The 24,693-nt window shown below is 47.3% G+C and overlaps 11 protein-coding genes across 11 annotated transcripts; 5 read left to right on the forward strand and 6 right to left on the reverse strand.

Annotated features, from left to right (window-relative positions):
- Window positions 1-1,095: 1,095 nt before the first annotated feature.
- N7506_008860 (uncharacterized protein) lies at window positions 1,096-1,665 on the reverse strand (the record flags this gene model as incomplete). The annotated part of the gene is made up of 2 exons (XM_056958153.1): window positions 1,096-1,475; window positions 1,551-1,665. The coding sequence occupies 2 exons, from the start codon at window positions 1,663-1,665 to the stop codon at window positions 1,096-1,098; spliced, it is 495 nt and encodes a 164-aa protein (XP_056807543.1).
- A 1,831-nt stretch (window positions 1,666-3,496) lies between these two features.
- On the forward strand, window positions 3,497-4,675 carry N7506_008861 (uncharacterized protein; the record flags this gene model as incomplete). Its single annotated transcript, XM_056958154.1, has 1 exon — window positions 3,497-4,675. The coding sequence occupies one exon, from the start codon at window positions 3,497-3,499 to the stop codon at window positions 4,673-4,675; it is 1,179 nt and encodes a 392-aa protein (XP_056807544.1).
- Window positions 4,676-5,142: 467 nt separating this feature from the next.
- On the forward strand, window positions 5,143-5,850 carry N7506_008862 (uncharacterized protein; the record flags this gene model as incomplete). The annotated part of the gene is made up of 2 exons (XM_056958155.1): window positions 5,143-5,188; window positions 5,246-5,850. The coding sequence occupies 2 exons, from the start codon at window positions 5,143-5,145 to the stop codon at window positions 5,848-5,850; spliced, it is 651 nt and encodes a 216-aa protein (XP_056807545.1).
- A 48-nt stretch (window positions 5,851-5,898) lies between these two features.
- N7506_008863 (uncharacterized protein) lies at window positions 5,899-6,366 on the reverse strand (the record flags this gene model as incomplete). Its single annotated transcript, XM_056958156.1, has 1 exon — window positions 5,899-6,366. The coding sequence occupies one exon, from the start codon at window positions 6,364-6,366 to the stop codon at window positions 5,899-5,901; it is 468 nt and encodes a 155-aa protein (XP_056807546.1).
- A 1,030-nt stretch (window positions 6,367-7,396) lies between these two features.
- Window positions 7,397-8,312, reverse strand: N7506_008864 (uncharacterized protein; the record flags this gene model as incomplete). The annotated part of the gene is made up of 3 exons (XM_056958157.1): window positions 7,397-7,689; window positions 7,838-7,962; window positions 8,020-8,312. The coding sequence occupies 3 exons, from the start codon at window positions 8,310-8,312 to the stop codon at window positions 7,397-7,399; spliced, it is 711 nt and encodes a 236-aa protein (XP_056807547.1).
- Window positions 8,313-11,766: 3,454 nt separating this feature from the next.
- N7506_008865 (ankyrin repeat domain-containing protein) lies at window positions 11,767-14,427 on the forward strand (the record flags this gene model as incomplete). The annotated part of the gene is made up of 1 exon (XM_056958158.1): window positions 11,767-14,427. The coding sequence occupies one exon, from the start codon at window positions 11,767-11,769 to the stop codon at window positions 14,425-14,427; it is 2,661 nt and encodes an 886-aa protein (XP_056807548.1).
- A 749-nt stretch (window positions 14,428-15,176) lies between these two features.
- On the forward strand, window positions 15,177-15,554 carry N7506_008866 (uncharacterized protein; the record flags this gene model as incomplete). Its single annotated transcript, XM_056958159.1, has 1 exon — window positions 15,177-15,554. The coding sequence occupies one exon, from the start codon at window positions 15,177-15,179 to the stop codon at window positions 15,552-15,554; it is 378 nt and encodes a 125-aa protein (XP_056807549.1).
- A 978-nt stretch (window positions 15,555-16,532) lies between these two features.
- N7506_008867 (uncharacterized protein) lies at window positions 16,533-17,516 on the reverse strand (the record flags this gene model as incomplete). Its single annotated transcript, XM_056958160.1, has 1 exon — window positions 16,533-17,516. One exon carries the CDS (start codon window positions 17,514-17,516, stop codon window positions 16,533-16,535), a length of 984 nt encoding a protein of 327 aa, XP_056807550.1.
- A 1,473-nt stretch (window positions 17,517-18,989) lies between these two features.
- Window positions 18,990-20,064, reverse strand: N7506_008868 (heme-dependent oxidative N-demethylase family protein; the record flags this gene model as incomplete). Its single annotated transcript, XM_056958161.1, has 3 exons — window positions 18,990-19,160; window positions 19,211-19,749; window positions 19,803-20,064. The coding sequence occupies 3 exons, from the start codon at window positions 20,062-20,064 to the stop codon at window positions 18,990-18,992; spliced, it is 972 nt and encodes a 323-aa protein (XP_056807551.1).
- A 794-nt stretch (window positions 20,065-20,858) lies between these two features.
- Window positions 20,859-22,765, forward strand: N7506_008869 (uncharacterized protein; the record flags this gene model as incomplete). The annotated part of the gene is made up of 6 exons (XM_056958162.1): window positions 20,859-20,904; window positions 21,032-21,357; window positions 21,408-21,828; window positions 21,870-22,038; window positions 22,095-22,600; window positions 22,656-22,765. 6 exons carry the CDS (start codon window positions 20,859-20,861, stop codon window positions 22,763-22,765), a joined length of 1,578 nt encoding a protein of 525 aa, XP_056807552.1.
- Window positions 22,766-23,751: 986 nt separating this feature from the next.
- N7506_008870 (Zn(II)2Cys6 transcription factor domain-containing protein) lies at window positions 23,752-24,662 on the reverse strand (the record flags this gene model as incomplete). Its single annotated transcript, XM_056958163.1, has 2 exons — window positions 23,752-24,545; window positions 24,617-24,662. 2 exons carry the CDS (start codon window positions 24,660-24,662, stop codon window positions 23,752-23,754), a joined length of 840 nt encoding a protein of 279 aa, XP_056807553.1.
- Between the last annotated feature and the right edge of the window lie 31 nt (window positions 24,663-24,693).

The raw sequence follows: 24,693 nt of genomic DNA on the forward strand, positions 1-24,693 counted from the left end.
CGGAATTTTCATGATACAATTAGTTTTTGTGTAATGTTGCAGTCAACAGAAGAGTTTGATCAGCGGAGAAAGTATTAATAAAAGTGCTGATCACTCGAGCATGTGTACTCTGCACTTGATCTCTTCCCAGCTTTGACAAATTGCCTTCCAGTCTCCAAAGGGAAGGATATACGGGCCACTACTGCCACCCACCTTGTGATATCTGTGAGTAGTTATCGTGCAAGAGCGAGAAAGTACGTTACCATAAAGGGTATTTATTATGGAGAAATTGGGAGAGAAGAGAGTGAGCGAGCGAGATCTACATGTGGGGGGCCTGCCTAATCAGGCAAGCACACCTGGGCAAAGGATCCGACAGCAGTGCTTCTGGGAGTGACTGGAAGTGCAAAGCACAAAAGATTTCCAAGCTAAGGGTAAGGATTAAGAATTTCCAGAAAGCTCGAGGTGATTCCCACCATTGTGTTTTCGGCCATGATCTCCAAGTTATCAAACCAAATCCCATTTGGTCTCAGTGAGTATCAAATATGTTTATTCCAGCCGTGGATACTTTCTGTGCATATCCATCCTGCGTGAAGCTGCAATACATTGTGTCCTATCATCACTGTGCCTTACACGATGGTGGCTCCCAATGCCAAATTCCATTTTCATTTGACAAAGCACACGGCATCAGTGCCCAGGTGGGGCTTGCTTTTGTGGTCTCAAAAATGAAAGATGAGGCTCTCAACGGGATTCTGTCAATATAGTGTGGATCATCGCCTCTGTTCCATCAACCGGCCTGTCAAACTCTTTTGCTTCGCCCCTTCGCTCCAAAAGTGAGTCGCCGGGACTTTGGGAATTATAGAGAGAATCAACTTGATAGATGTCGCTAGAAAGTGGCGACACGGGTGATTATGAAGATAATAAATAACATGGGGAATCATGTGCTTTATAGGCTGAGGTATCTGCAAAATTTTGCGACGCTTTCAAAGTTGGTTTTCAAGTTGTGATTCAATGGTGAGTCTTTTGCGCCGTTTAGACTCTTGGTTTGACCAGCTGGAATTCACCGATTGATGAGTCCAGAACCTTGGAATGACATTATTTAATTTTCAAAATTCAACTTCACCGGTAGTGGTGAGATGCCAACTCCGCGGGTCCAGTCTGAGCACTGTATGCAGGAAGTTCATTCGGAGGAGAGTGGTTATATGGCGAGAGTTTAGTCGCAGATGCGTATGGATCTGCCGCATGTCTCTCCCCGTGGGGGCTCAGATGCTTTCGAGTTCGCTTCCGGCGAATCAACCAGAACCCCAGGGCCCCGATCAGAGCGCATGCTGCAACAGGGCCAACGACTGCTCCAGCAATCCACGAATTGCTTGTGGCGTCTTCAGTCGAGCTATTGGGGGTAGCTGTGGGCGTCGGGCTTGTGGTGGTGCTGACCGTAGCTTTCGAAAAGGGCGTGGTTAGAGTAGCTGCTGGTCTGGGCGTAGTCTCAGACTGGTGGGCTAAAGTCGAAGATCAGTGAGAAATCTTGTAAGTGGGCAGACTTGAGTCCTTGGGTGTTTTCAAGGCTCACTTACTGGAAGTTGTAGTCTCTGTAGTCGTATGGCGAAAGATCTGGGATGCCGGCCAATCATCCCAACAAAAGATGTCCACCACAGGAGCTTCTGTTGTCGCATAATCATAGATGCTCATAACATTGCACGTCTTTCCGGATTTACTTGAGCGGAATTTGAATTAGCATGAGCCCACACAGCCAGCAATAAGCAGTTAAGATTGGACTTGAGGCCAACTCACCAGGTAGAATAACCAGTCGAATGATAGTAAATGGTGCTTGCATCGCATCTTGTCCCGAACCCACAACGGGAAAAGATGTTATCACAACACCGCCCAAAGACAACACCATCTATCGTACTCGTCACATAGTTTTGGCCCCAGTCACAAGTTACCGCAGACCCTGTGGGATATTGTTAGGTTGTGGTAACTAGGATGAGTAATTGGCATCGTCTATCTCACATGTGTTTGATATTGAAGCCCAGCCTTGCTGAGTAGCGGGAAGTGCTGTAGTTGAATTATCTGCCCAAGTGGCACCAATTACCCCTAGGAGAAGTGTTGAAATGATGGACAGCATGATAAAAGAGAATCAAGCCTGTAACAACGTATGTTGTAGAAAACCAGAGATAATAGGGTCCTTAACACCCTTTGCTGGCTATGTTTTCGACAATGCTAAACGCCGGCTGATTGCTAATTATAACGCCATTCAAAAGAGATGCAGAGGCTTTTGTGACCGACATGACTCCCATCAGATTCTGCCAAGATTTCCCAGGGACCATGTACTGCAATACATGGATTAGAGCGACTTTGCGTTTCGCCCCCGGCCTCAGCGCGAATCTAGCATCCAAAAAGAGGCAAATTTCCAACCCCCTGGGGAATTAGTGTATGCGCTAAGGATCGTATATTAAACGAAAGGGTGCACTGGGTTAAGTGCTAGTATAATGTTGGAGGGCATGGCGAGTCATGCGCGGAACCCGGGAGGATACCTGCAAAATGAAAGTCTTCTCTTCAACCGACAACGTAGGCACCTTCCCAGCTACCAATGATACCTGCTGATAGAGATCCACAGATGGAACTGTAGTATCTTCTGGCTGCCAAATTTCAGCTCTGCTGCTCATTGTTCGTTTTCCAGAAGAATCGAAGCGAGGCTCGCAGTCCCGGAACACCGCGTGCGGGAAGGACTAGTGCAGGGATGCCAAGGCCCCAACGTTGCCGGCCCGAAACGATCACCAATTTGAGATGTAGCCCGAAAGAAGCAAACATTAGAGGGGCTTATCTTGACCGGTTTCCAGGAAGGTTGGGGAGTGAGTCGCGGCGAAACCATGCGCTCGGAAAAGTGTAAGCCCGTCTCATATGTTGCTATCAGTGAAAAAACATTGTGAATCTACACTATCCAAGTCATCGTGGCTCAGGGTAGGGCAACGGCGCCTCGGTGCCAGCTCAGGGATTTCGGATAAGCCTCGGCGCTCTACACGGCGCTTAACAGGGGTGTACCAACAATCGAGCCAATCACTGGACGTGTGATCAGTTCGCGTCACACACTAAAGATGGAAGAAATTTGCCAACGCACTTGGAAATATCAGGAATATCAGGGTAGCGAATAGTATTCACTGACACCCCCCAATCTCAACTACCAGCCCAAAGTGAGTCGGTTGCATGGGGTTTCCAAGAAACTAACCCCTGCAATGACCCGCTTGGGTGGTCTGGGAGATTGGCGTGATATCAATGACTGCGGCTCTACGAGGTATGTAACCTCATCGTACTCGTAATTTATGCGGGCGGGGAGCACGAGTACGAAGTATGAAACGGAGTTCCGCCGTAAATCCATAAATTGATAGTACTAACAGGGGTATATGTACTTCTGTTCTGAAATTGGTAAAATGCATTTGAGGAAGACTTGGAGTATCTTCTTGAAGAGAAATTGTCTTCACACCCATGAAGTCTTGCCCCGAGTTTGACACACCCTCATATCATGCTGAGCAAATTTCTGGGGTGGATTCCTTTCCTCTTCGAGCCCCTCGCCGACTTCGTCCCTCTTGTGCAGCCACAAGAGCGTCTGCGGGCGCAGTCTGAGCAGAGACCATGGCAACAGATCATCACAGGTGTCTATGGTCGCCCGCCTCTCTTGAAGATCCATGACCGTGATGGAGTTGTGAATTGGAGCTTTCACCGTGACGATGTCACACAACAGCTGCCCGAAGATGTCCACAAGTGCCTATACGCCCACGCCAACGACGCTACCGAGCTGAAATATATGAATAATGGAACTAGTGTCGGTGCGGTTTACAGCGATCTTGCTCTCGTGATCAACCATACGCCCAAAAATCCCGCCACCGATAAGCTTATAACGTTTGCGCTTTGCAGACGAAACGAAGTCCTGTGGAATGCACACACCCTCGAGCCTCTCCCGGGTAATCTATTGGCAGTTGGGACTACCGGTCAACGAGCCTGGGATGGCATTCTGGTCTACAATGCAAGCGCAGCCAACGATCTCGTTGCGAATCCCCCAATCCTCCAGAACATCACCGGCTTGCGAGCGATACATGGCTTAATCTGGGACGAGCAAGGACAAATGCTGTGGGCAGCTGGGACGGACGCCGCAGCAGACGGCAGCGATCCAGTGCCGGCTTATGGAACTATCGTTGGATATCCTTGGAACGCTACAACGGGATTACTATCCAAGGATGAGCAACTGGTCTACAAATTACCCGAGGCGTTTACAATTGAGTCTGAATGGGGCAAAGGCTACCCCTGGTGGGCTGGATTACATGACCTCGTACCCATTCCTGGCCAGCGAAAGTTTCTTGTGTCAGAAGACCGCGGTCTGCACGCATTCGATATTGAAACTGGTCAATTCACGGAGCACTACGAAAACGTCACCAAGAAATACCTACAAGGGTTTGAGGTAACGACCGATGATCGTCATGGGTATGCCGGTGACGGGCATTGGGAGGAGCTTCCGCAGTCAGACCTGAAGAGCTTCAATATTGCGCCCGATGGCAGCTTCATATACGTGCAGTCTCTATGGACAAAGTTCCGTGGGTTTCATACGAGTCTTGTTGAAAAAGGGAAAAGACGGAAGATCAATATCGGTGATGAGATATATAGATCACGATGGTTTGGGAATTTGGACGGCTGGCCAAAGCCTTGATTGTTTCCACTGAATACCTGATGAACAAATACTCTTACCATGAAATATATTGTAGCTATACATACGGGTTGGTTTAGTAGGATCAGTGATACCCAGGCTCATTCTGGGCCCGTATAGAAAGGTGAGGAACCCTGGAATCTGACTTATCAGAACCGCAACAGGTATTCAAAAATCTCACCACAGGGCATTATACCAGAGGCATCAAGGTTATGGTTTGATTTTTGGAGCCGCCTGGCTGTTAGAAAAGTCCCGGGGTTGTCAGCTGACGCACCAACATTTGAACCTGGGTATATCCCAGCAGCTGGTTAGGTACCGCCACCCTTACCCCTCTCTTCTTCCTGCATTTTTTGATTCCGGATACAAGCATCTTTTGATGAATATTTCCTGGTCCCCAAGTTCTCACATATTCTGCGTGAAACAATCTGACTGGATAAAAGAATCACCAAGCTTTGTGATCGACCTATATTATGGATGACGGAAAAGAGTACCTCGAGGCAGAAGACTTTGCAAAAGGTAGACCGACCGATCCTCGACTTGAAACCTAAGAACTAACCTCCAGGTCTTTCACAGGTCTTGCAGAGCTCGACAAAGAAATGAGCCAGAACCCGTGGATCGTTGCCTTTGCGCCTATTGAGCTGATCACAGCCGGCGGGTTTCTTGCCGTATCATATCTGAAGAATCGTGAAAGCACGGGGGACATCGACTTCTTGTTTGATTCAGAATTTTCGGGTGATCGAGACATCCATAAGGCGTTCCGCGAATGTGCTTTAGCTGTGGCTAAGCGCTTAGGGTACAATAGAAAATGGATCAACACCTCTATGTCCATTTTCGTCACTGCAAAAACGCGACAGGAGCTGTTTAACCAAGCAGATCAACAGAATATCGTGCTCTACGAGGGGGAGAGTCTCAAGATTCGCGCAGCTCCGATCGAATGGGCCCTCGAGCGCAAGCTACGGAGAATCCATGCGGCAGATCGGGATCGCAAGGCAGAATTTGACCTTTCAGACGCTGTTGCCATGTTGAAGTACATGCGGGAACAGAATGATGGTCCATTAGAGGAGGAAGCGATTCGAACGATGAATATGAACGGGTTTGATGTGATTCCGGATCACAGAACGATGAAGCGAGTGGCCGATGAATACCGCCGTACTTACGGAGAAGATGTTTTTGAATAGAGGGAGCGTTTTGACAAGACCAGAGGGACAACTTTCACCTAGTCATCCCTAAATGGTATAAAGCCATCCGCTGTTTGTGATGATGTTGCGTTTTGCGAAATTGAATGCTTTGCCACCCTTCTCGAGTACCAGATTCCCAGCTTGGTCAAGACTTCCAGGCGGAACTTCTTCTTTCAATTGGTTCTTGTCGATTGGTGCAACGCCGGTGGTCCATGCGGGTAGCTTCTCAGGGGTAAACGGCGGCCACGGGTCACTATCCTCCTCTCGATATACATGTTCTTCGTTTCTCCGTAAACCTAAGCTCAATCTCCAGTTCACTGCATCGTGTAGTTCCTCGGTGATGGAAGCGATGATTGCGTAACGAAGGGGGTCAGGATCTTTGGGGTCGGGGATATTTTCCAACTTCCAATCTGGACGAAAGAAGAAGTACTCCGTCTCGTAGCCTATTCGGCCATAATGATCAGAGAGGTGTAACTCATAAAGTCGATAAATAGATCGTAGCGGAGTATCCCGCATGCACCAAATAGGAATGGCTTGCAAGTTGTGTATATCACCGAAGTGGGAGCTGATTATTCCAGTTTTGTTTTGTGTATCTTCGATGAGCGGTCGCAGCGGGAGTGGACCTTCGATCGGAAAATACCAAGATGGGTATGGTATGAACAAGCGCAATAATCTGGACAACGCGTGACCTTTATGAGTCAGGCGTGTATAACTACTCCTCAGCTGTAGAGGCGATTGCCAATAGCGTAAAAAATGTCGAAAACGCGCCCAGAGAGAGATCTTCGGACGCGGGCGGCGGGGTTTTGGAGCCATCGAAAAGAGCTAAATTGCAGTGTGTCTGAACTCAATCAGCCTTTGCCTGGTTTCAAGGCATGTCTTGTTCAAAATTCCGTAGTTTCGGCTTACAGCCTCGGATATTCATGAAGAGTTGTCGAAAGAAACAGGGAGCCCTGGGGAAATTGTGCACGGGGTCACGTGCTGAAATTGTGCACGGGGTCACGTGCTGCTTACCGTAAACATTAGTACAGAGTGCGGAGTACGGAGCAGTCGATTGATTCAGGCGGGTCCCTGTCCACGGGTCTTTCCAGCGTTATCGGGAGCGTGTTTGCAAGCATGGCTCCCCGCCCCTCGGGGAACTCAGCCCCACAAGGTCCCTAAACATTACCCCATGGATCTCGCTCTCGCACACAATTCTTTTTCTTAGGCAGTTTCATGTTTTCTTCTTCTTTAGATATATGCTGCTATGTTCTTCTACTTCCGAGGTTCTCTTATTTTCACACTTGAGCCAAGTAACCACAAGTTCAACTTAATGACCAGTCATTGACTAGTTGGAGAGATGTTGATACAGAGACAGGAATGATTACCTGTCATGTCAGATACTGAAAGAGCTCTTATCGGTTCACAGTCCAAAAACCGCTTGCTATGAAATCAAAATCCTGGAATTTTGACCTCCGGGGTCCTTGCAATACTGATCCCTCGTTATACCAGGTTGATCTGCAACCCAGTGGTCGCATTCATGACAGCATTTCCGTAGAAGAACTCAGTGCTATTCATATCTGTTAGTGGGCTCGAGAAGAGAAAGAGGGACGGGGAATATATACCCAGCGTTGCCGACGTTAACATATGTGGATGTCGTAAATCTGCCCTCGTTGGCGATGGCGAGCAGCCAATCCTTGAGGTCTCCAGAGAAAGACCCCTCGAACTGCTTCTCCGGGATCAAGGTGCTGACTGTTATTCCAGTGTCCGTATTGACGTCTTCGTACAGCGTCCACGAGGTTCCAAAGAGGTCATCAATAGTGGCAACAGCTCCGTTGGTCCAGCCGATTGGCAGCTGGCCCCCTCATACTGAAGCCACAGCATGAGCTCATGGGAAGATGACGAAGTCGAGTCACCCTTGATGTCGTTGGTCATGAAGTCAAAGCAAACGTTTCCTGTTAGACAAATCATCAGCAAGGTGGCACATTCAAATGATGGGGTAACCTCGTACCCTTAAAATCGGTGGTATTGGTACGCGTCCAGCTGTAGGTTGTGGGAATTGAGTCAATCGCAGACAGTTTGGTCTCGAGATTCTGAGTGAGACCGATAAAGGAGTATCCTTTGGGGACATTGTTTCTGTAGTGAATCTGTGGTAAGCTGCTAGCACCTATCCACACAAGGTGGTCGCCTTACGTGCTCTCGACATAGTCGATATCGGTCACGCTGCTCCAGAGAACCTCGTTGGTGTCATTGATGCTTGTGGTTCCGTCATAGTTTGTACATTGCGTACCAACTATCTGAGCAGCATTGTATAGCATATTGTAAACAATCCATGGCGTATTTGGGAGAATGAGGTTATCATAGTCTCCGCAAAGATTGGTTGATGCTTGAGCACGTGAGAAAATATTGTTCAATGATGGCAGAGCGAAAGCAGTCTGGCTCAATGGCAGGGCCGCCAAGACGAGAAGCTGTTTGAAATAACCCATCTTCCAGGTAAGCAAGGTAAAATAAGGGCGCGAACGAGGTTTCAGAATCACGAGTGGTTCTTGAGAGGGACCTTTCAATTTATGTATTGTAGTTCTCGGCCTTGTTATATGGAGTCGATCTAGCTCTAACACCCAAGTGGGCCAGCGAGGAAAAGGGATACTACTAGTGGACACGGAATCTGAAACCACAAATCGAAATCCTACGCGGACAGCAAAATGGGTTCAGTGCAAGGGAGCACACAAATAGAACGCTTTCAAGAACGGGATTTATTTAGTATGGATGCAATTTAATGGGGTCCAGGACAATGTGTCAAATGCACTTCACATTGTTTCCAGCTTTTAGGCATTTAACTTTCTGTGTTGGGTGGGTCAAGCGAAATTTAGTGGGACTCCGAAAGCCTTCGACCGCTGCTAAATGGGTGGTTTGAGCGTTGATCAAACACCTGGGCATATTGCACATAACTATAGAGCCGTGAGATTTGATTGAAGGGCATCACAAACTGTATCGTGTAAATTGGCCTCATCTGAGTTCCCTATCCCTTTCCATAAACCCCATTGCTCTCGGCCCGGTTTGCCTATTCTATTCCAAAATTCGGAGACTAATCTTGATCATCGGTACCAAAACATATACGTGGGGTTTTTCAGAAGATATGCTAATGATCATCTAATGTACTATACCCGTGGACGATATGAGAAAATTATACTGTGCAGCGAGGCAACCATACGCCATATCATGACTCAAAGCTCAAAAGATATATCGAGTTCCAGATACGCATGTTGCGGTCACGATGAGGGCTTTTCTCGCCCAAGTCAGAGCCATATTCATCCGCCGAAAGTTGGCCAGGAAACCAAGTCCCAATGATTTGTTGGTGCTGGGCTTGGTTTGATGAGCATGAATATGACTATGTTGGACTCCTGGCCCTGCGAGTCGTCGATAGTCATGCACCGACCGTGATTGAAGTCCTCCGCATTGCAACGCTCGACTACTCGTTTGACCTGCGCCTTGTAGGGGAATATCAATTTCATATCGTCGGGGGTGATCTGATTTTTAGAGGTTCTGCTGGCATATAAAGCCTTGAGCAATGAGATCACGACATCGGCGTGTGCGCAATTACGCCACGATAAAATTCCTGGGCTTCTCCTCGGCTATGGTATCCTGCCAGAATAACGAGCCCAACAGTCCGACAGGCTCTTACTATCAGAAACACGACTGATCATGTCGTTATCACTTCAGCACACTGCGGTCGGCGCAAGGGCAACTAGTGCGGATGAAAAGCGGCAATCTCGACTTGTCATGTTCGCAATTGTAGCGAAGCTCTGCGATTTCTTTTTCAATAGCAAAAATGCCTCATTTTGTGATCGGCAAGAGTAAGAGGACGGTGAGGGGTAAGGATGGAAGGCATGAGGTTATGATAAAGTTCAGGACATTGATTTTACTGGCGCGGCATAGTTAGGGGGTCTATAACTAGCACGCATACGATGACCATTATCGCTAAATCTCCACAGGGCCATTATGTCACTAAATTTTCATCCAACATCCGATATAGTGTAAATGAAAGTCAAGTACTCAATTGGATACGCCCGTACTAGTCCGTACTGGAACGACCACGTTCCGACATAAGTTATCGACGAGAGGAGCGGCGTAGACATGTACAAATTGTATTGAAGAAGAGAGACGAGAAGAAAGAGAAGGAAAGAGAAACTCTCCCTATCTACACCTGCGGGGATCCTGACAAACCGGACAAACACCAATCATAAGTTATATTTGACAAGGTACGAAGAATGTTTGGATGAGCAGTCCAGCAAACCTCTCCCAGCCCAAACTCGGTACCAATTTAAAGACGATATCTTTTTATCCACGCCTAAATCAAGCACATACGACCACAGGGTGTGGAGAACAGGGCTTCCCGTCCGCTCAGCCGTACTTAAGCCACACGCCGGTGAGTTAGTAGTTGGGTGGGTGACCACCAGCGAATCCTCACTGTTGTATGTTTTTGTTTTTGTCCAATTCTATTGGACTCACTCGCCTTGTTGCCTTCTTAGAGAAGCTTCACTCTTTTGCAATTTCCATCGACTTCGAGAGTATCGATAACTTAGCTATCTTTTTTTCTCATTTAGTTACTCCGTACCGAGTGATGGTACCCCCTCCCTAGTTATAGGATAGGGTTGGTGCTGTAACAGCAACGGGAAATCGAACCAAAATCTGTTTTTAACGCCACATCTCATGTACGCCAGCCACTGTGGCTAGTTTTAACAGCTTTTGCGCGCGATCGCATAGTTTAGCAATTCAAGCATTGGACACCTCTCTGAAGAACAGGATCTGTTTCCTATAATTACGGAAACCACTTCATTTCATCAAGTCAATGCCGTGGTTTCCCAATAGACAGGCCCCTTTTACTCCAGCATTGGGACATGCTCTCCTCCGTTTTTCGTATGAAGTACGGATGTGAGACCTTTGCAGAATGACCAGTGTTAGAGCTAGCCCCCTTCGCTAACTGAACAAAAAGCCAAATATTGCCCCTGTCAGATCAGCAGTACACTCTTGGTCCTAGTCGGGTACATCGGGACCTTACAGGACTGCCACATGGCGGTGGGTCGGTGGTCCTCGGTTGCCGTGGATTGAATCATTTACCGGGGCTATGCACAGGGTCATTTATCGTTCGTCTTTGTACTCCGTACTTACCAGTAGCCTCTTATCTTCAATATTGCTATTCATAAAAATGCGAACGCTTACAAGTGTTTCATGGATTTTCGAGTTTCAAAATCTTAGAGTTTGGAAGCGTTGGCTCATTCAAGCGGCACAGTCCTGCCCAATAAACCCCGTCTAACAGTCCCAAGACAATAGGATGGTGTCTGAGACTGAAGCCCTGATTCAAGGAAAGGGTAGATCCCAGTGGAGATGAAGGCGATTTTCGCACCTCACATACGGAGTAGATCATGGCAAATCAGCCGACAAGGTTCTGGGAGGATCTAGTCGAACCAAGGTTCCAACCACGCAATTAGGGCAACGGAGAAATTACGCGTTCCTCAGAGGATTGACGAGGGGTTTCAACCCGATCATTGACTTTCGAGTGGGGCATTTCAAGCCAAATCAGCCATTTTAACGAACTTGTGGACGTTAAAATCCCAAATTTGAGCTCCTCTGGTGAAACAATTGCCAATTCACTTCCGATGGACTCGATGGGCTCCAGTGGACTTTATATAGGAAGCGCGGCCTTTCTATTTATTGATATTTGTTTGCATCCATTTCTCTTTGACTATTGGAGTATACGACCTGAGACTGTAGACACATTGTTTTGACCGGACCGCATCGTGGCCTGAGACCCACCGTGGTGGAGACTGATTCAGATCTCAGATCCAAGCGATGCAGGGTAGTACTGTTGCAATCTAGCTGAATTCCCCTCTCCTTTCGATTCCGATCCCTGCTCTACCTCGTTTTTCTTCTGTTGTCATCATGCCTTCGCAAGCCGAGGATGCAATCCGCGCAATCTCGGCTTCGGCCACCCAGCTCGGCAATCAAATCTCAGTGCACATGCTGAACTTTCTGAGTACCACCCAGCAGCTACCAGACGGCTTTCGTGCACTGCCGCACACGTTCCTTGACACCTGTCGTACTCTGTGGGCTATTGAGACCGGAGTGACCGAATTAGCCGCGGCAAATCGAGCCCTACCAAACGTGATCATCGACGAGGTCGAAAAGAAATTCGTCACCGCATATCGTGAATTCCAACAACTGGACAAAATCATATTGAAACTTGTCCAATATGAACATCGTGGAGCCCTGGGGAAACTTCAGCGGGGATGGTATCGCCCAGCTCATGAGCTGAAGCGCATCCACGAGTCCTTGAAGAAGACAAATGAGACCCTTCAGATCAGTGGTATGGCATTCCATTGGTCTCTGACGGAGGTACGACCGGAAGAATCGGTGGGAATTGGGTACGCTAGTCTGGCCGCTGCGCTGGACCGTATCTCCAAGGGCCGCTCGATCATGGGCGTAAACAAAGCTGGCTACAGTGATGATGGCGGGTCTGGGCCATCACTTCGGAGTCAATCATTTGAGTCCGATGGCTCCACGCCATCTGTCCCCTCAAAAGACACATGGCCCCTGCGGAGTGCACCCAAGGAGGTCCAGCCCGAGGAATTTAGCCAACGGGATTCTCGACAAGAGTCCGGCAGTCACGCCGACGATGTATCTTCAGTTCTCTCTCTCAATCAGTTCCTAGGCTCTCAGCCTGACCGCGAACCTCACGCGATTGCTACACACACACAACGATCAATGCCATATCGCCCGGCTAAGACAAGCATCCCAGCTTCCGTTACAGACGCCAGCATACGACACGAAAGCGAATCAGACACCCTGCCACCCCGGTCATCCAGTAAGATGGCCGGTCGAAGTGCATCAACTGTTCGTCATAATCTGTTATCTGCAATGAGAGAGCGCGATCACACAGCTATTGAGCAACTCTTGAATAGCGGAGTGTCGCCAGATAGAGAGGGCGACTTCTACCCACTCCACGAGGCCGTGAATCAACGTGATATCGAAAGTCTCCGACTACTACTTGCCTTCGAGGCCAACCCTAATATTGCCGAACCACAGGGAAAGACGCCCCTTCTCCTGACTGTGGAACAAGGATTTGTGGACGGAGCCATCCTTTTGCTGAAACATGGCGCTGATGCAAACTACCGCGCGAATGAGAAGCTACAATCACCTCTGAGCTGCTGTATCCATAAAGGAAACACCAAGCTCGCACAGTTAATGCTCTCCCGTGGCGGGGATCCAAATCAAGAAACCCCCAGCGGAACAACATTATTGATCGATCTAATCCACAAGCGTGTCCCGGAACAACTAATTCAAGTCTTGCTGGAAGCCGGCTGCGATCCCGACCGCAAAGACAACCACGGCAAAACAGCGCTCTGCGAAGCAGTGCGTGACGACCAACCAGCAATCGTGACAATGCTTCTAGACCACCACGCAAACCCAAATCTACCGGGCCCCGAGCATGCTCTTTGGCCCGCCGTGTATCGCCCAGCCTGTCTACGCATCCTTCTCTCACGCGGTGCCGACATCCGCAAAACTCCAGGAATCATGGAGCAAGCGACAAGCGTCAACAACATCGACGCCGTCCGCGTTTTACTCGAAGCTGGCGTAGACCCCAATTCCAAGAAGGACGGAATATATACCCCTCTATGCTCCGCCATCCGCGACGACCGCCCAGAAATAATTACCCTCCTCCTCAGTTATGGCGCCAACCCGAATCTCATGGCATCAGAGTACCCAGCTTGGAAATGCGTCACTCACAACCGCCTCAAATATCTCCCAGCACTAGTTGAAGCAGGTTCTGATCTCCATAATCCCCCGGGGATCGTCGAATGTGCAGTCCAGCTCAACAACTCGACCGCCATGCACTGGCTCGTTGAAGAAGGCGGCGCAGACCCAAATTCACGAAACGACCAAGGCCACACAGCTGTGACCACAGCAATCCGCGAGAATCGACCCGAAGTTCTACAATGGCTGCTAGCACACGGCGCGGATCCGAATATCCGCGGCCAAGACTGGCCCATATATATGGCCGTTCAATCGCCGGCCCTCCTCCGCCTGCTCTTGCCTGGAATCAAGAATCTAGCCACCCACAAGGGCGTCATGGAGAAAGCGGTGCAGGCGAATCATCTCGAGAATGTCAAACTCCTCATCGAAGCCGGCGCGAGCGTGGAGTGGAAGAATGGCGGTGTGTTTTCGCCGTTGACGACTGCGCTGCGTGAGCGACATGGGGATATTGTTCGGTTTCTTCTCGATGAGGGTGGGGCTGATCCAAATGCGCCTGGTGAACATCTTCCTCTTGTCAAGGCGATACGCCGGTGTGACAATGGGGACTTTTCCATGATCGAATTGCTCCTTGAGAAGGGTGCTGATCCGAATCAATGTTATCGGGATTGGAATGCCATTATGCAGGCTATTGAGAATCGGGATCTGAAGCTGTTGCGCCTGCTTATTGAGAAGGGCGTCTCTCCTGATCTGGAGAGAAAGGATGAGACGGGCCAGACGGTTCTGGAGATGGCGGAGACTTCTGGCTGGCCGGAGGGAGTTCAAGTTTTGATTGAGAACTCTCGCAAATGATACCCTTCTTTTTTCCCTGTACGACTGTTGTTGTGAGAAAGGAAATAGAAGCTTGGAAAGGTGGGAGAGCAAGAGGATCCTCCAAAAGAATATAGTATATACCCAGTGCAAGCCTTAGATAGTCGATGAGTTGGATCAGGAACGTTCGCGAACTCCTCAATCAACTAATAATATCCAATGAATTATTTTCCGAAAGGTGTTCAAACACACTCTCATGTTTAGCAAACAACATCCCCAGCTCCTCCTTACAGCCCTGAGCCGAAGACAGAATTCTTATAGATGGAACCAATTTAGTCTGTATTACTTAGGTAATAAGCCAGTTCCGTAACCTGGAACCATGGAAGTTTGTAACTCAGTTGGTTGGAGTGTCATGCTAATAACGTGAAAGCCCTGTCGAGGGTGACCCCTTCTGGAGCCACGTTCGTTTTGTTTTTGTCTGCAATCTTCTTCGCTTGTAATACCCAAGTTTATCTGGTGATTGCCATCTTTTTCACTGTGTCTCTATGTCCTCTGCCACAAATTTCTTCATTAATATTTAGGTGACAAAGGTTCAAATAACTTTGGAAGTCTTGTGTGATAAGTGACGGCAGTACCTTGCGACCTAGATATATCAGAATTTGAACCATCTTTTTAACTGACTTTTTTACTGTCTTTTTTACTGTCTTTTTTACTGATGAAAACGAAGGACGTATTCACGAAGGAAAAACACGAGTCAGACAGAAGGCTAAGAGCCGATCCAAAAGGCCACCATGGCTAAGCCCCTGTCTATACTTGTTCAACCTAAGGCTGCGAAAAAGAAGAACAAGGCCATCCTAATACAGGAAACCACTATAACCCCAGAGGAGAATGCCAAAAATGGCCAAAAGTCCGAAAACAGAAGCAGCAGTGAGGCCGGAAACAGCCATAACGAGGCCACAATCGCCAGACCGCTAGTTATGCTGGCTCAAAATCCTCATGCAGAGGGCAAGACGCCCAAGATATACGGAGATGCAACCTCCTTCGTGTCCTACTTGTTGCCTGCAGGTTGGACTATCCCTTTATGTGAGGCACCGCACCCAGCGTCCCCTTCGCCAGCATTTGGGGGACTGGGAAGTTTGGCCGCAACGGCCCAGAAGATGAGCAAATAGTACCTGGGTACCAACGGAGTGCAGAGTGGCTTTTGTGTTGTATCATTATTTTATGTATATTGACCACGCATTCGATAAATATTTTCATTGTCAGTCAAGGATTGACTGTGCCCAATTGGGCTTTACATGGAACTCTTCCAAGGTTCTCCCACTCACTAACTACAATCAGTATTCTCACTCCTCGTCTATATCTAGTCGAGATTGTTAAATCTCCCAACTAGACCAAAGGCCTAACATGTCAGATATCTAGGGATTTTTATTCATTTAACAGAGATGATCCTCGTTTGTAGTATGTGCAACTAGAACTTTCAATTGACCAAAGGAATCCGTGAACTTGAGCTTTGTAAATCGGTCCTCCACCGTACCCGTCCGATATGGTGTAGTGGCTAACATCGTCGTCTCTCACACGACAGCCGGGGGTTCGATTCCCCCTATCGGAGATTGTTTTTTCCCCCTTCTTTTTTGGCAAATTCAAAAGAAGCCCACACAAAAATGACCAATTCAAGATGTTTTGCGAGAAGCTGCTGGTCACATAACTTTATGGAATAACCTAGAGATAGGTAGATTCCTAGGTAAAGTACGAGCCTCGAACCTTCCTTGCGTGTAAAATTCTTTATCTGAAGGTGTTGTCCACTTTGATATCCAATACAAGCATCACGCGGCCAAAAAGACGATAATAGTTGCTTAAAAACAGGAGTAGTTATGCAGTTATTGGCTTAATCCCATATTTCTATTGGTAACGGAAGAGAGCTATGATCAGCTTCGGGACCTCTCTTTAATTGTCTTTTTGGCTGTCTTTTCAACTGTCTTCTTAACTATTCTTCTAGTCAATCGTCGACTGATTATTGGTCGAATAAAAGAAGACTTGGCTAGGCCTTAAACACAGAATTGGGGATTGGGGATCTGCACATTGCAAAAATGGCTATATCGTGAGAGTATTTTTATTTCAATGCGTTACTGTATATTTTGGGGCTATTCTCAGTGCAGAGTCTCTGCATAGGGAGTCCACCACATAAATTTGACATAATTTAGATATGCAATGCCAGTGTATGTTACAGGAACGTAACGTGCACCGCGTCGGATCCACCACATCGTCACTTTGGCTGCCAAGGTTGCCGAGACAAATCCATGCTCGTTAGATGACTCGAATGAAGATGGGACGACATGGCGATACAGCATATTCGGGTCGTCGAAAAAAGATCGAGCATGTGGGAGGAATGTGCGCTTGGAGGTAGAGGATCCTTGAAGTTCAGAACTTCCCCAAGATGGGTCAAGTTCATTCTCACTCCCAATGTACCATACTTCAGGGAGCTGCGCAGTATTTTTGTTTGCCTTGCTGTGCTGTTGGAATAGCCGCACAAGCTCAACTGTTGAGTCACGGTTGGAATCAACTGCATTCCGGTCCTTTGATCCATGCGCTAGGATCAGGATGTCACTTTCTGAAAAGACTGGCTTCACGCTCTCAAAATCAGGATTTTTCCAATGAGACCCAAAGTCCAATGTGTGAATGCTCCGAACTCCCTCGCATTCTAGCTCAGCGATGATCGCTTGGCCAAAAGCTCCATTGGCTCCTGTCAAAACAACTCGCTTGCCACGGAGCGAATAAGCTGTGCCAAAAGCCCAGTCAAACCATTTGACAAATGAGCCGAAATATCGATCCGGGTGGACATGGTGAAGAGAGTGAAATTCAGGGCCAACAAACATCCAATTCGTGTCTTTTGGTGCAGTTTTGTACGTGATGTGATTTGAATCATGACCACTCGAAGAGATGACAAACGCTGTCTTCAGGACTTGAACTGCTATCAAACACCAAAGATGAGTTTTTGTGATCCATCTCTGTGCCTCTGGTAACATGAATTGAGCGAAAGCATATCCTAGACAGCTCCCGATGACTTGCAGTCCCAGCTCTAGCGGCAATGCTTGGACCAGGTTTTGCTGTAGATATTTATTGTCGAACTCCATCCTGGAATTGTAATAAAGATGGTGGTAATGATGAGCGCGTGCGAGACGCCGGAGCAACGGATGGGAGGATCTGGTGCATCGGTGAAGCTGGTAATGCACAAGGTCGAAAAAGAGGGATCCGACACAGAAGAGATATATTGAAGGTATTAGAAAAGAGCTCAGAAGGCCCATGATCTGATAATGCCAAGATTCTTTATCCCGGGCTGTTGCAATGAGCGAAAATGCCACTGAATTGATTGTTTCCATGATCACGTCAGAAGAAAATTGCACTGGGGATAATTCAGCGCCTGTAGCATACTGGCAATGGGTTTAAATATGACCAATGTCCCACACATCTGGATTGAAATTAAATGGATGGTGTAGACTGGTACTAAAATCTAAACATAGTATATGTCAGATGTGTCAAGGGTAGACTAAGCTAGCCGAATACTTGGACCCCAAAAATTGTAGCCTGGGTTGTTTCAGTAGTTCTTGTTGGTGTAGGTAATCTCACGATCTCCTCGTTCCTGAGCGCTGGGGACAAATCAATCCAATAAGCGCCCTATTGTTCATTCTAGAAACGAGTGGGTCCTGGTTAGGTAGATGTCTATCGAGCACAAGGCAACGACATTGTGAATGCATTTGAGAGCTACAGCTATATGTCGCGCTAGTATTAGGTACACAGTACGGAGTATAGAACATCCCCACAAACCTAGTTCGGACGGGGCAGACTAGCCGTTGTTGATGCCAGAATTTCAGATCATGGCACCGCACCTGTTAACGGTCGTCGTTTTAGACCCGCGGAAAAAAAGGCTTATGATCTTTAAATTGAGCAAGTAGTTTCAATGTCGCTATTTTGACTATTAGCTTTTTTTGTGTTTGCCTAATCACTCTATCACGTTGCATCGGGCGCGGGCTTAGATCTGGTTAGCCTCTGCGCCACAGTCTTAGAATAGTGGCATGATGAGTATGGATACGAATACGACAAGTGGGAACCTGCCCGTATATTACTTATAGAGGTGATCAGCCCTCCTACTACTTGTAAACAAAGAATACGTGCCCGCTGAGTAATTTTTGAAATGGCGATCTCCAAAGTATGTCCCATGTTGACCGTGTTGGGTAATGCACTCGTACTCGTACTCGCACTAGTGCTCACATCATTAGATCAAGCCGGCCCGGCTAAAAAAGCCATTTCCGAATCTCACTCAAATATCCACAGCTTTACTGCTGTTTTAAATTGAATAGAAGGCAGTGTCAACTAACTGCAGGGATGGTCTGCATTAGTTTCTAAGATAAGCCTTGGCAGAGTCTCCCCACACAGCAGCTCTTTTGTAAAAATAAAATCCCGGCACATTCCCTTGCTTCAATCCATCTATAGCATCAGCTAAAGCTTCACCAAGCCCCTCACTCTTGATTTCAGGGAGAGGATAGAGGTATGTCTTGAAGGAAAAAAGTATAGCATGACTCTCTGGCAGGCGATGAAGCATCTGCCTCTCACATCGCACTCGAGCCTTGTAATGGATGCGTAAGCTCGGTTGTTTGCAGTTTGGGGGCCGTAACCACACTCACAGTTTCGATGTCGATTTCTTCTTTTCTGACAGCCTCCCCTTCATACAAGTGATTACCGGTAGCTGTGAACAATTTGTTGGTAGTCGTTATAGTCCACTTATGGTGTTAGGTGATTTTCACGATCCTAAGGTGTCAGAATTGCTTACATTGGCCCGTTTGATGAATTTGCCGACTTTCAGCCGACCAAGATAACGATCCATGCTCGTCTCCAGTTTCTCTTTGTACCCAGGTACCGGCTTATGAATATCTCTCAATTTCAGATTCAACTTGTCCGCTGTGTTGAATCCGTTTGGAAAACATGTTACAAAGGCCTTGAGCTTGTAACCATCGCCATCTTCTGACGGCAGAAGGAAAAGTAAATCATCGTCAACAAGACCTCCCATGGTCCTCAAAGTCACTACCGGATTCATATCAGGCTTCAGTGAGTAGTCTTTCCCGGTAATTCTGCAATGTAGCAGGTGTGGGATCTCCTTTTGTGATTGTAGCTGGAACATGGTAGGAAATCGAGTCGGGAGGTAAGTTCCGACGAGCCAAATGTAAAACTCATCGACGGCCGCCTTCGCACTGTACTCCGCGCCGCTGACTTGGTCAGGATGTTGCTCCATTAGTTTCTCGCGCAGAGTAACTCTGTCCAGATAGTTCTTATCCATTTCAATCAGTTCATTGACTGTCGCATCTTGGATACCTGAAACAACTTGAATCAACAAGGGTATGTGTCTTTGCCTCGAGTATACATACTCATTGTCAAGTTGTATTTGGGCTTAAAAGGTCGAAGCTTCAATGGCTCTTTCGTTTTCCAGTCGAAATCCGAAAGCTGCTCAACTGGTGGGTAGCCCGTCGGCTGTGTATTCACCGGGGGATTATGGGATGGTGCGTATGGAGCAGTAGGCGCACGCCCGTGAAACCTCGCAAACACCAAAACGAGACTCGAGATTATACTGATGCAAAGCAAGATCGTAAGACTTGGTAACTGAATCAAGTCATTTGAAAACGATGGCATGGCGACAGAGCTAAAACGAAAGGTTACTCGTTCAATTGGAAAGTGAGTGAAAGGAGGGCTGAAGGGAAAGGCAGGAAGATGTGAGGGCAGATATACATCGGTCATTATATCTTTGACTCTCCAAAGTTTCTAAGCAACCTCCAGAGCTAGATACGCAATCGGGGTTGACCTCTCATAGACCTAGAAAGCCTCTCTAGCCCCCCAAAACTCATACCATTCCTGAGGTCCGTCTGAAGTATACACACCCGCAATCTTGTTTCGTCAGCTGCATTGTTCCCACTGTGCACTTATCACATCCAATAATTCTCGAGTGGCCAACGCATTGATCCCCCGAATGTGAGTCAGTTGGGGAACTGCTCATGTTTATTTCCTTTTTTGGCACCATGTCACCAAACTCGGCGGAACGAATCCGCGGTTGGCCCTCGGATATCTGTACAAGCGTTACCCCGCACAACCTTATCTTTCTGTGCTCACTTCACCTACCGCTTTAGGTGGTGACGATCCCTCGGTTCTATCAGCCTTCGGATAACACAAAATGCATGGGCGCAAACTTTTGCCATTCAAGGATTTTTGCACATTCCACAATTCAGGTATTGACTGACATGATTGGTCTCTACTGCTGTTCTCCCCGGTATGGAAATGAGCATAGATAACTTTGGAACACAACTGAGGGGTTGTGCTGGGCATATAGTAGCACATCAGTTATGCATCTTGATTACATCAGACCAAAATTCAGAAGCTATAAGATCGGGAGACTGACTGACAGTGCGATGATTATCACAGACCTGATCAAGATGGCGTCCCCATCATTTGTTGATCCGAAACCTTCAGAGAAAAAGAGTGAGTATGTGTAACAAATTCTAGTTGAGCAAGATGTTAACATAAATCTCACAAGATACAGAATTAGAGAAGCGTACGTTGAATGAAAGATCTCAATATCTCACTGAGCTAACGTAGATCTATTCAGATGAAGATCAAATTAATGGCACAGTGGAAACTGCGAATCTGGAGTTACTTGGTTTGACCCAACAAACACAGCGAAACCTAAGTACTTTCCAAATTATATGTGGGGGCTGGAATATCTGCAACAGCTGGGCCGGCATTGTGGGCATTTTGGCTATTGGAATCTCACAAGGAGGAACAGTCCTCCTCTTGTATGGGATAATTTTGATCATGGTTATTGTTGGGTTATGTACAGCCACATTGGCAGAGCTTTCGAGTGTATATCCAACAGCAGGGGGGCAATACCACTGGACATCCATTCTGAGCCCTGCGAAATGCAGTCGAGTCTTGGTAGGATACTGCAGTCACCTTCTACTCCGCTTGCTGACCTGAATCTCCAGAGCTACTGCTGTGGGGCAGTCAACATATTCAGCTGGATCGCAATCAGTGCCGGCGTCGCAATTCTTCCAGCACAGTTCATTATCTCCATGATAATCTACAATGACCCAACTTACGAATCACGAACGTGGCACTCTTTTTTGATCTACCAAACAGCCAACATCGTCGTTCTCTTGTACAATATCCTCGCAATGAAAAGAACATCATGGATCCATGATGTCGGATGTATGTATCAACTTTGGGGCCTTGCATCACAACTTCAAGCCTATTTTAACCTGAGAACCAGTTGTTATGTCCTTGATTTCGTTCTTGGTGATCCTTATCACCTGTTTGGCACGGACTCCACAAATGCAAACATCTCAGTATGTGTGGACTACATTTATCAACCAGTCCGGATGGAAGTCCAACGGGGTGGCGTTTGGCGTTTCTAACTGGCTTAATCAACCCAAATTATATCTACGCAGGGATTGATGGGGCGATTCACCTTGCCGAAGAATGTGGAAATGCCACCAGGGCTGTTCCATATGCTCTAATGAGTACAGTATTTATTGGGTTTCTGACTTCTTTTCCGTTTGTCATTGCAATGTTCTACTGCATAAATGACCTTGAAGCTGTCATACATACAGCAACCGGGTAAGTCTCTCTCTCTCTCGCAAACTTTAGATAACACTGACCTCAATGGTAAACAGCGTACCAATATATGAGATATGGAACCAAGCCAGTCGCTCTAATATCGCCCCTACCGTCTTCATTTGCTTGTTGGTACTAATCGCATTCTTCGCTTTAAATGGATGTCAGCAAACTGCATCACGTCTGACCTGGGCATTTGCACGGGATGACGCTCTGGCCTTCTCCAAGTATCTTGGTATCATCAACCCTCGCTTCCAAGTTCCGATCTATGCATTGTGTGCAAACTCGGCAGTGGTTTTTATCATTGGTTGCATATACTTGGCGTCATCTACTGCATTCAATGCTTTGATCGGTACCGGCTTGGTTTTACAACAGGTTTCATTTTGTTTCCCTGAGGCTCTACTTCTTTATCGCCGTCGATCAGCAACCTATCTACCTGCCAATCGATTCTTCAAACTTGGAATTTTGGGATGGGTGTCAAACGCGGCCACAGTCATTTTTGGGATCGTCACGCTCATCTTTTACAGCTTTCCATCTGAGATGCCCGCGACCGGTGGGAACATGAGTGAGTCATTCGAGTTTTTATCTTCATCACAGATACTGACACTTTCCTTACTCAGACTACACATGTGTTGTTATCGGCACAATGGCTATATTCTCTTTATTCAATTGGTTCTTCTACGCGAGGAAACACTATCAAGGCCCACGACTCCCGACCGATTTCAATTGACCAACTCATAACTTTTAGGTCAACTTCATTGGCCCTGTGAAAAAGTCAGCGGAACATACGCAGGTCTGTAGTGGCCAGTGTCAATTTCAGTTTTTCAGGTGCCCAGCCGTTCCGGCCTGAGGGCCCCATATTCGGTAGCCCGGGAAGAGGAGGCCTAGCGGCTCGGGTCCCCACGGGGCCTCGGAAATAGGTGTACATAGTAGTACAGCAAAAAAATAGTCGAAAAGACAGTTGAAGAGGGGACCTAGCCGTGCAACCTTGTTTGATGATGTCATATTATAATGTCGAGTTGCCATCTATCATATACCATAGTAGTGCCAAGTATGATGCTCTTGAAAGAAGAAACGCCAAAAGGTGCGATCACAATTCCCTTGATGCCTTATGATTCGTAAATGACTTTCATCATTCACGGGCATAATCAAAAAATCTCGGTTATTCACATGACCAAGCCCTCCGCATGTTTGACCAGCATTTTTGGCCAAGTACTCGTAGTCTGGCTCTGCCATATCCTTTTCAAAAACGAGATCGCATATAGGATATTCGCAAAACCTGTGCAATCCCAGACACAGTGTAGCTGAGCAACAACAAACTGCTGATGGATGGTATCTGAGCACTCTGCTCCAACGATGAAAAATGGCCATATGAGGATGTGCCCGCCGAAGGAAGTTGCATTGAAAAGAGAGGCGGTATCAATAAAACGCTGCACTTTATCCTTGATAATTTCTTCGGGCATTTCCGTCACGCGCAACAAGTATATCTGCATTGCTTGGTGTACAAGGTCGGCAATATTTGAAATGATGTACGTATGCTCCGGATCACTCTTCAATGAGTACAGAAATACTATGTCTGTGGGTGATATGCTCGACAAGCTGCTCGTTGCAGAGATTTCTGAGACGAGTGGTGCCGCATACAGAGTCATCCTGAGAGCTAAGTCAATACCAACTCCACCAAAGACGTAAGCGACCTCACGGAGCAGTATAATATACTCACTTCCTTATTTGTTGAATCAAAAACCGTCCCATCGGTTCCTCCTCTATAGTCTTATCGCCACCGCGAGAGCAGACAAAACTCCTTACCATTCTGAGCAGAATGATGAAGTCTTCACCGACAGATACCATCTCTTCAACCAATAGAATGACCATAGTAGCCAAATTGGAAAACGTATCTGCTGCGGTGTAGTCGTGACTTTGTTGGTTGAGACCGTGGATGGCTGCCATATGATACTTCCGTGCGATAGCGGACCATCTGGAATCAGGATATTGATTCGAGAGATGAGACGCTGATGCTGCGAGTATAGAATTTCTTATCATTGGATCCTGCTCCGAGAATGGAAGAAGGATGTCGCGATAGCCATTGTGAGTGTCGATAGCGACCATTGCCGGAGCCACCCGCTGAGAAACTGACTTGTTAGAATCATGAAGCAAAGTCTCACGGGAATAGAACCAACAATATCCGAGCAAGAATCTTGATTGTTGGTCGAGATGGTCGAGATGGTGAAGTGTGCAACTCAAATCATCCGCAGGGGGTGACTTTGGTTGAAACTTGGGACTTGGTATTAATGGGCCATCTTTTGGCTTCTGATCGCTGCCGCTATCCCGGTCAGGCGCTTGGAGATCGACCACCGGGATGGATTTCCCAGCCAGCTTTCCTCTCGATGCAACACCGTTGCTGAATCGATACCTAATGCCCAAACCCCAGCACTCAATGCCCTTCTTGATACATTTCTGGCATGGCGAATTGCGGTCACAATTGATTCGACTCTGGGAGCAGTTGTAACATCCTGTTTGGGAAGATATGTGAGAAAAGTGTGCTAGAAACACCAGGTAGTTTTGACATGGACTGTTGATTTACCCTTGACACGTCGTGGCTTCTTTTCGGCGTCTCGCTTGAGCGACATGGAAATCTTGCTCTGGATTTATAGTAGGGAG

Source organism: Penicillium brevicompactum (assembly GCF_028827555.1).
Source record: "Penicillium brevicompactum strain IBT 35665 chromosome Unknown utg000006l_segment0_segment0, whole genome shotgun sequence".
In the NCBI taxonomy this organism is placed as follows: Eukaryota; Fungi; Ascomycota; class Eurotiomycetes; order Eurotiales; family Aspergillaceae; genus Penicillium; species Penicillium brevicompactum.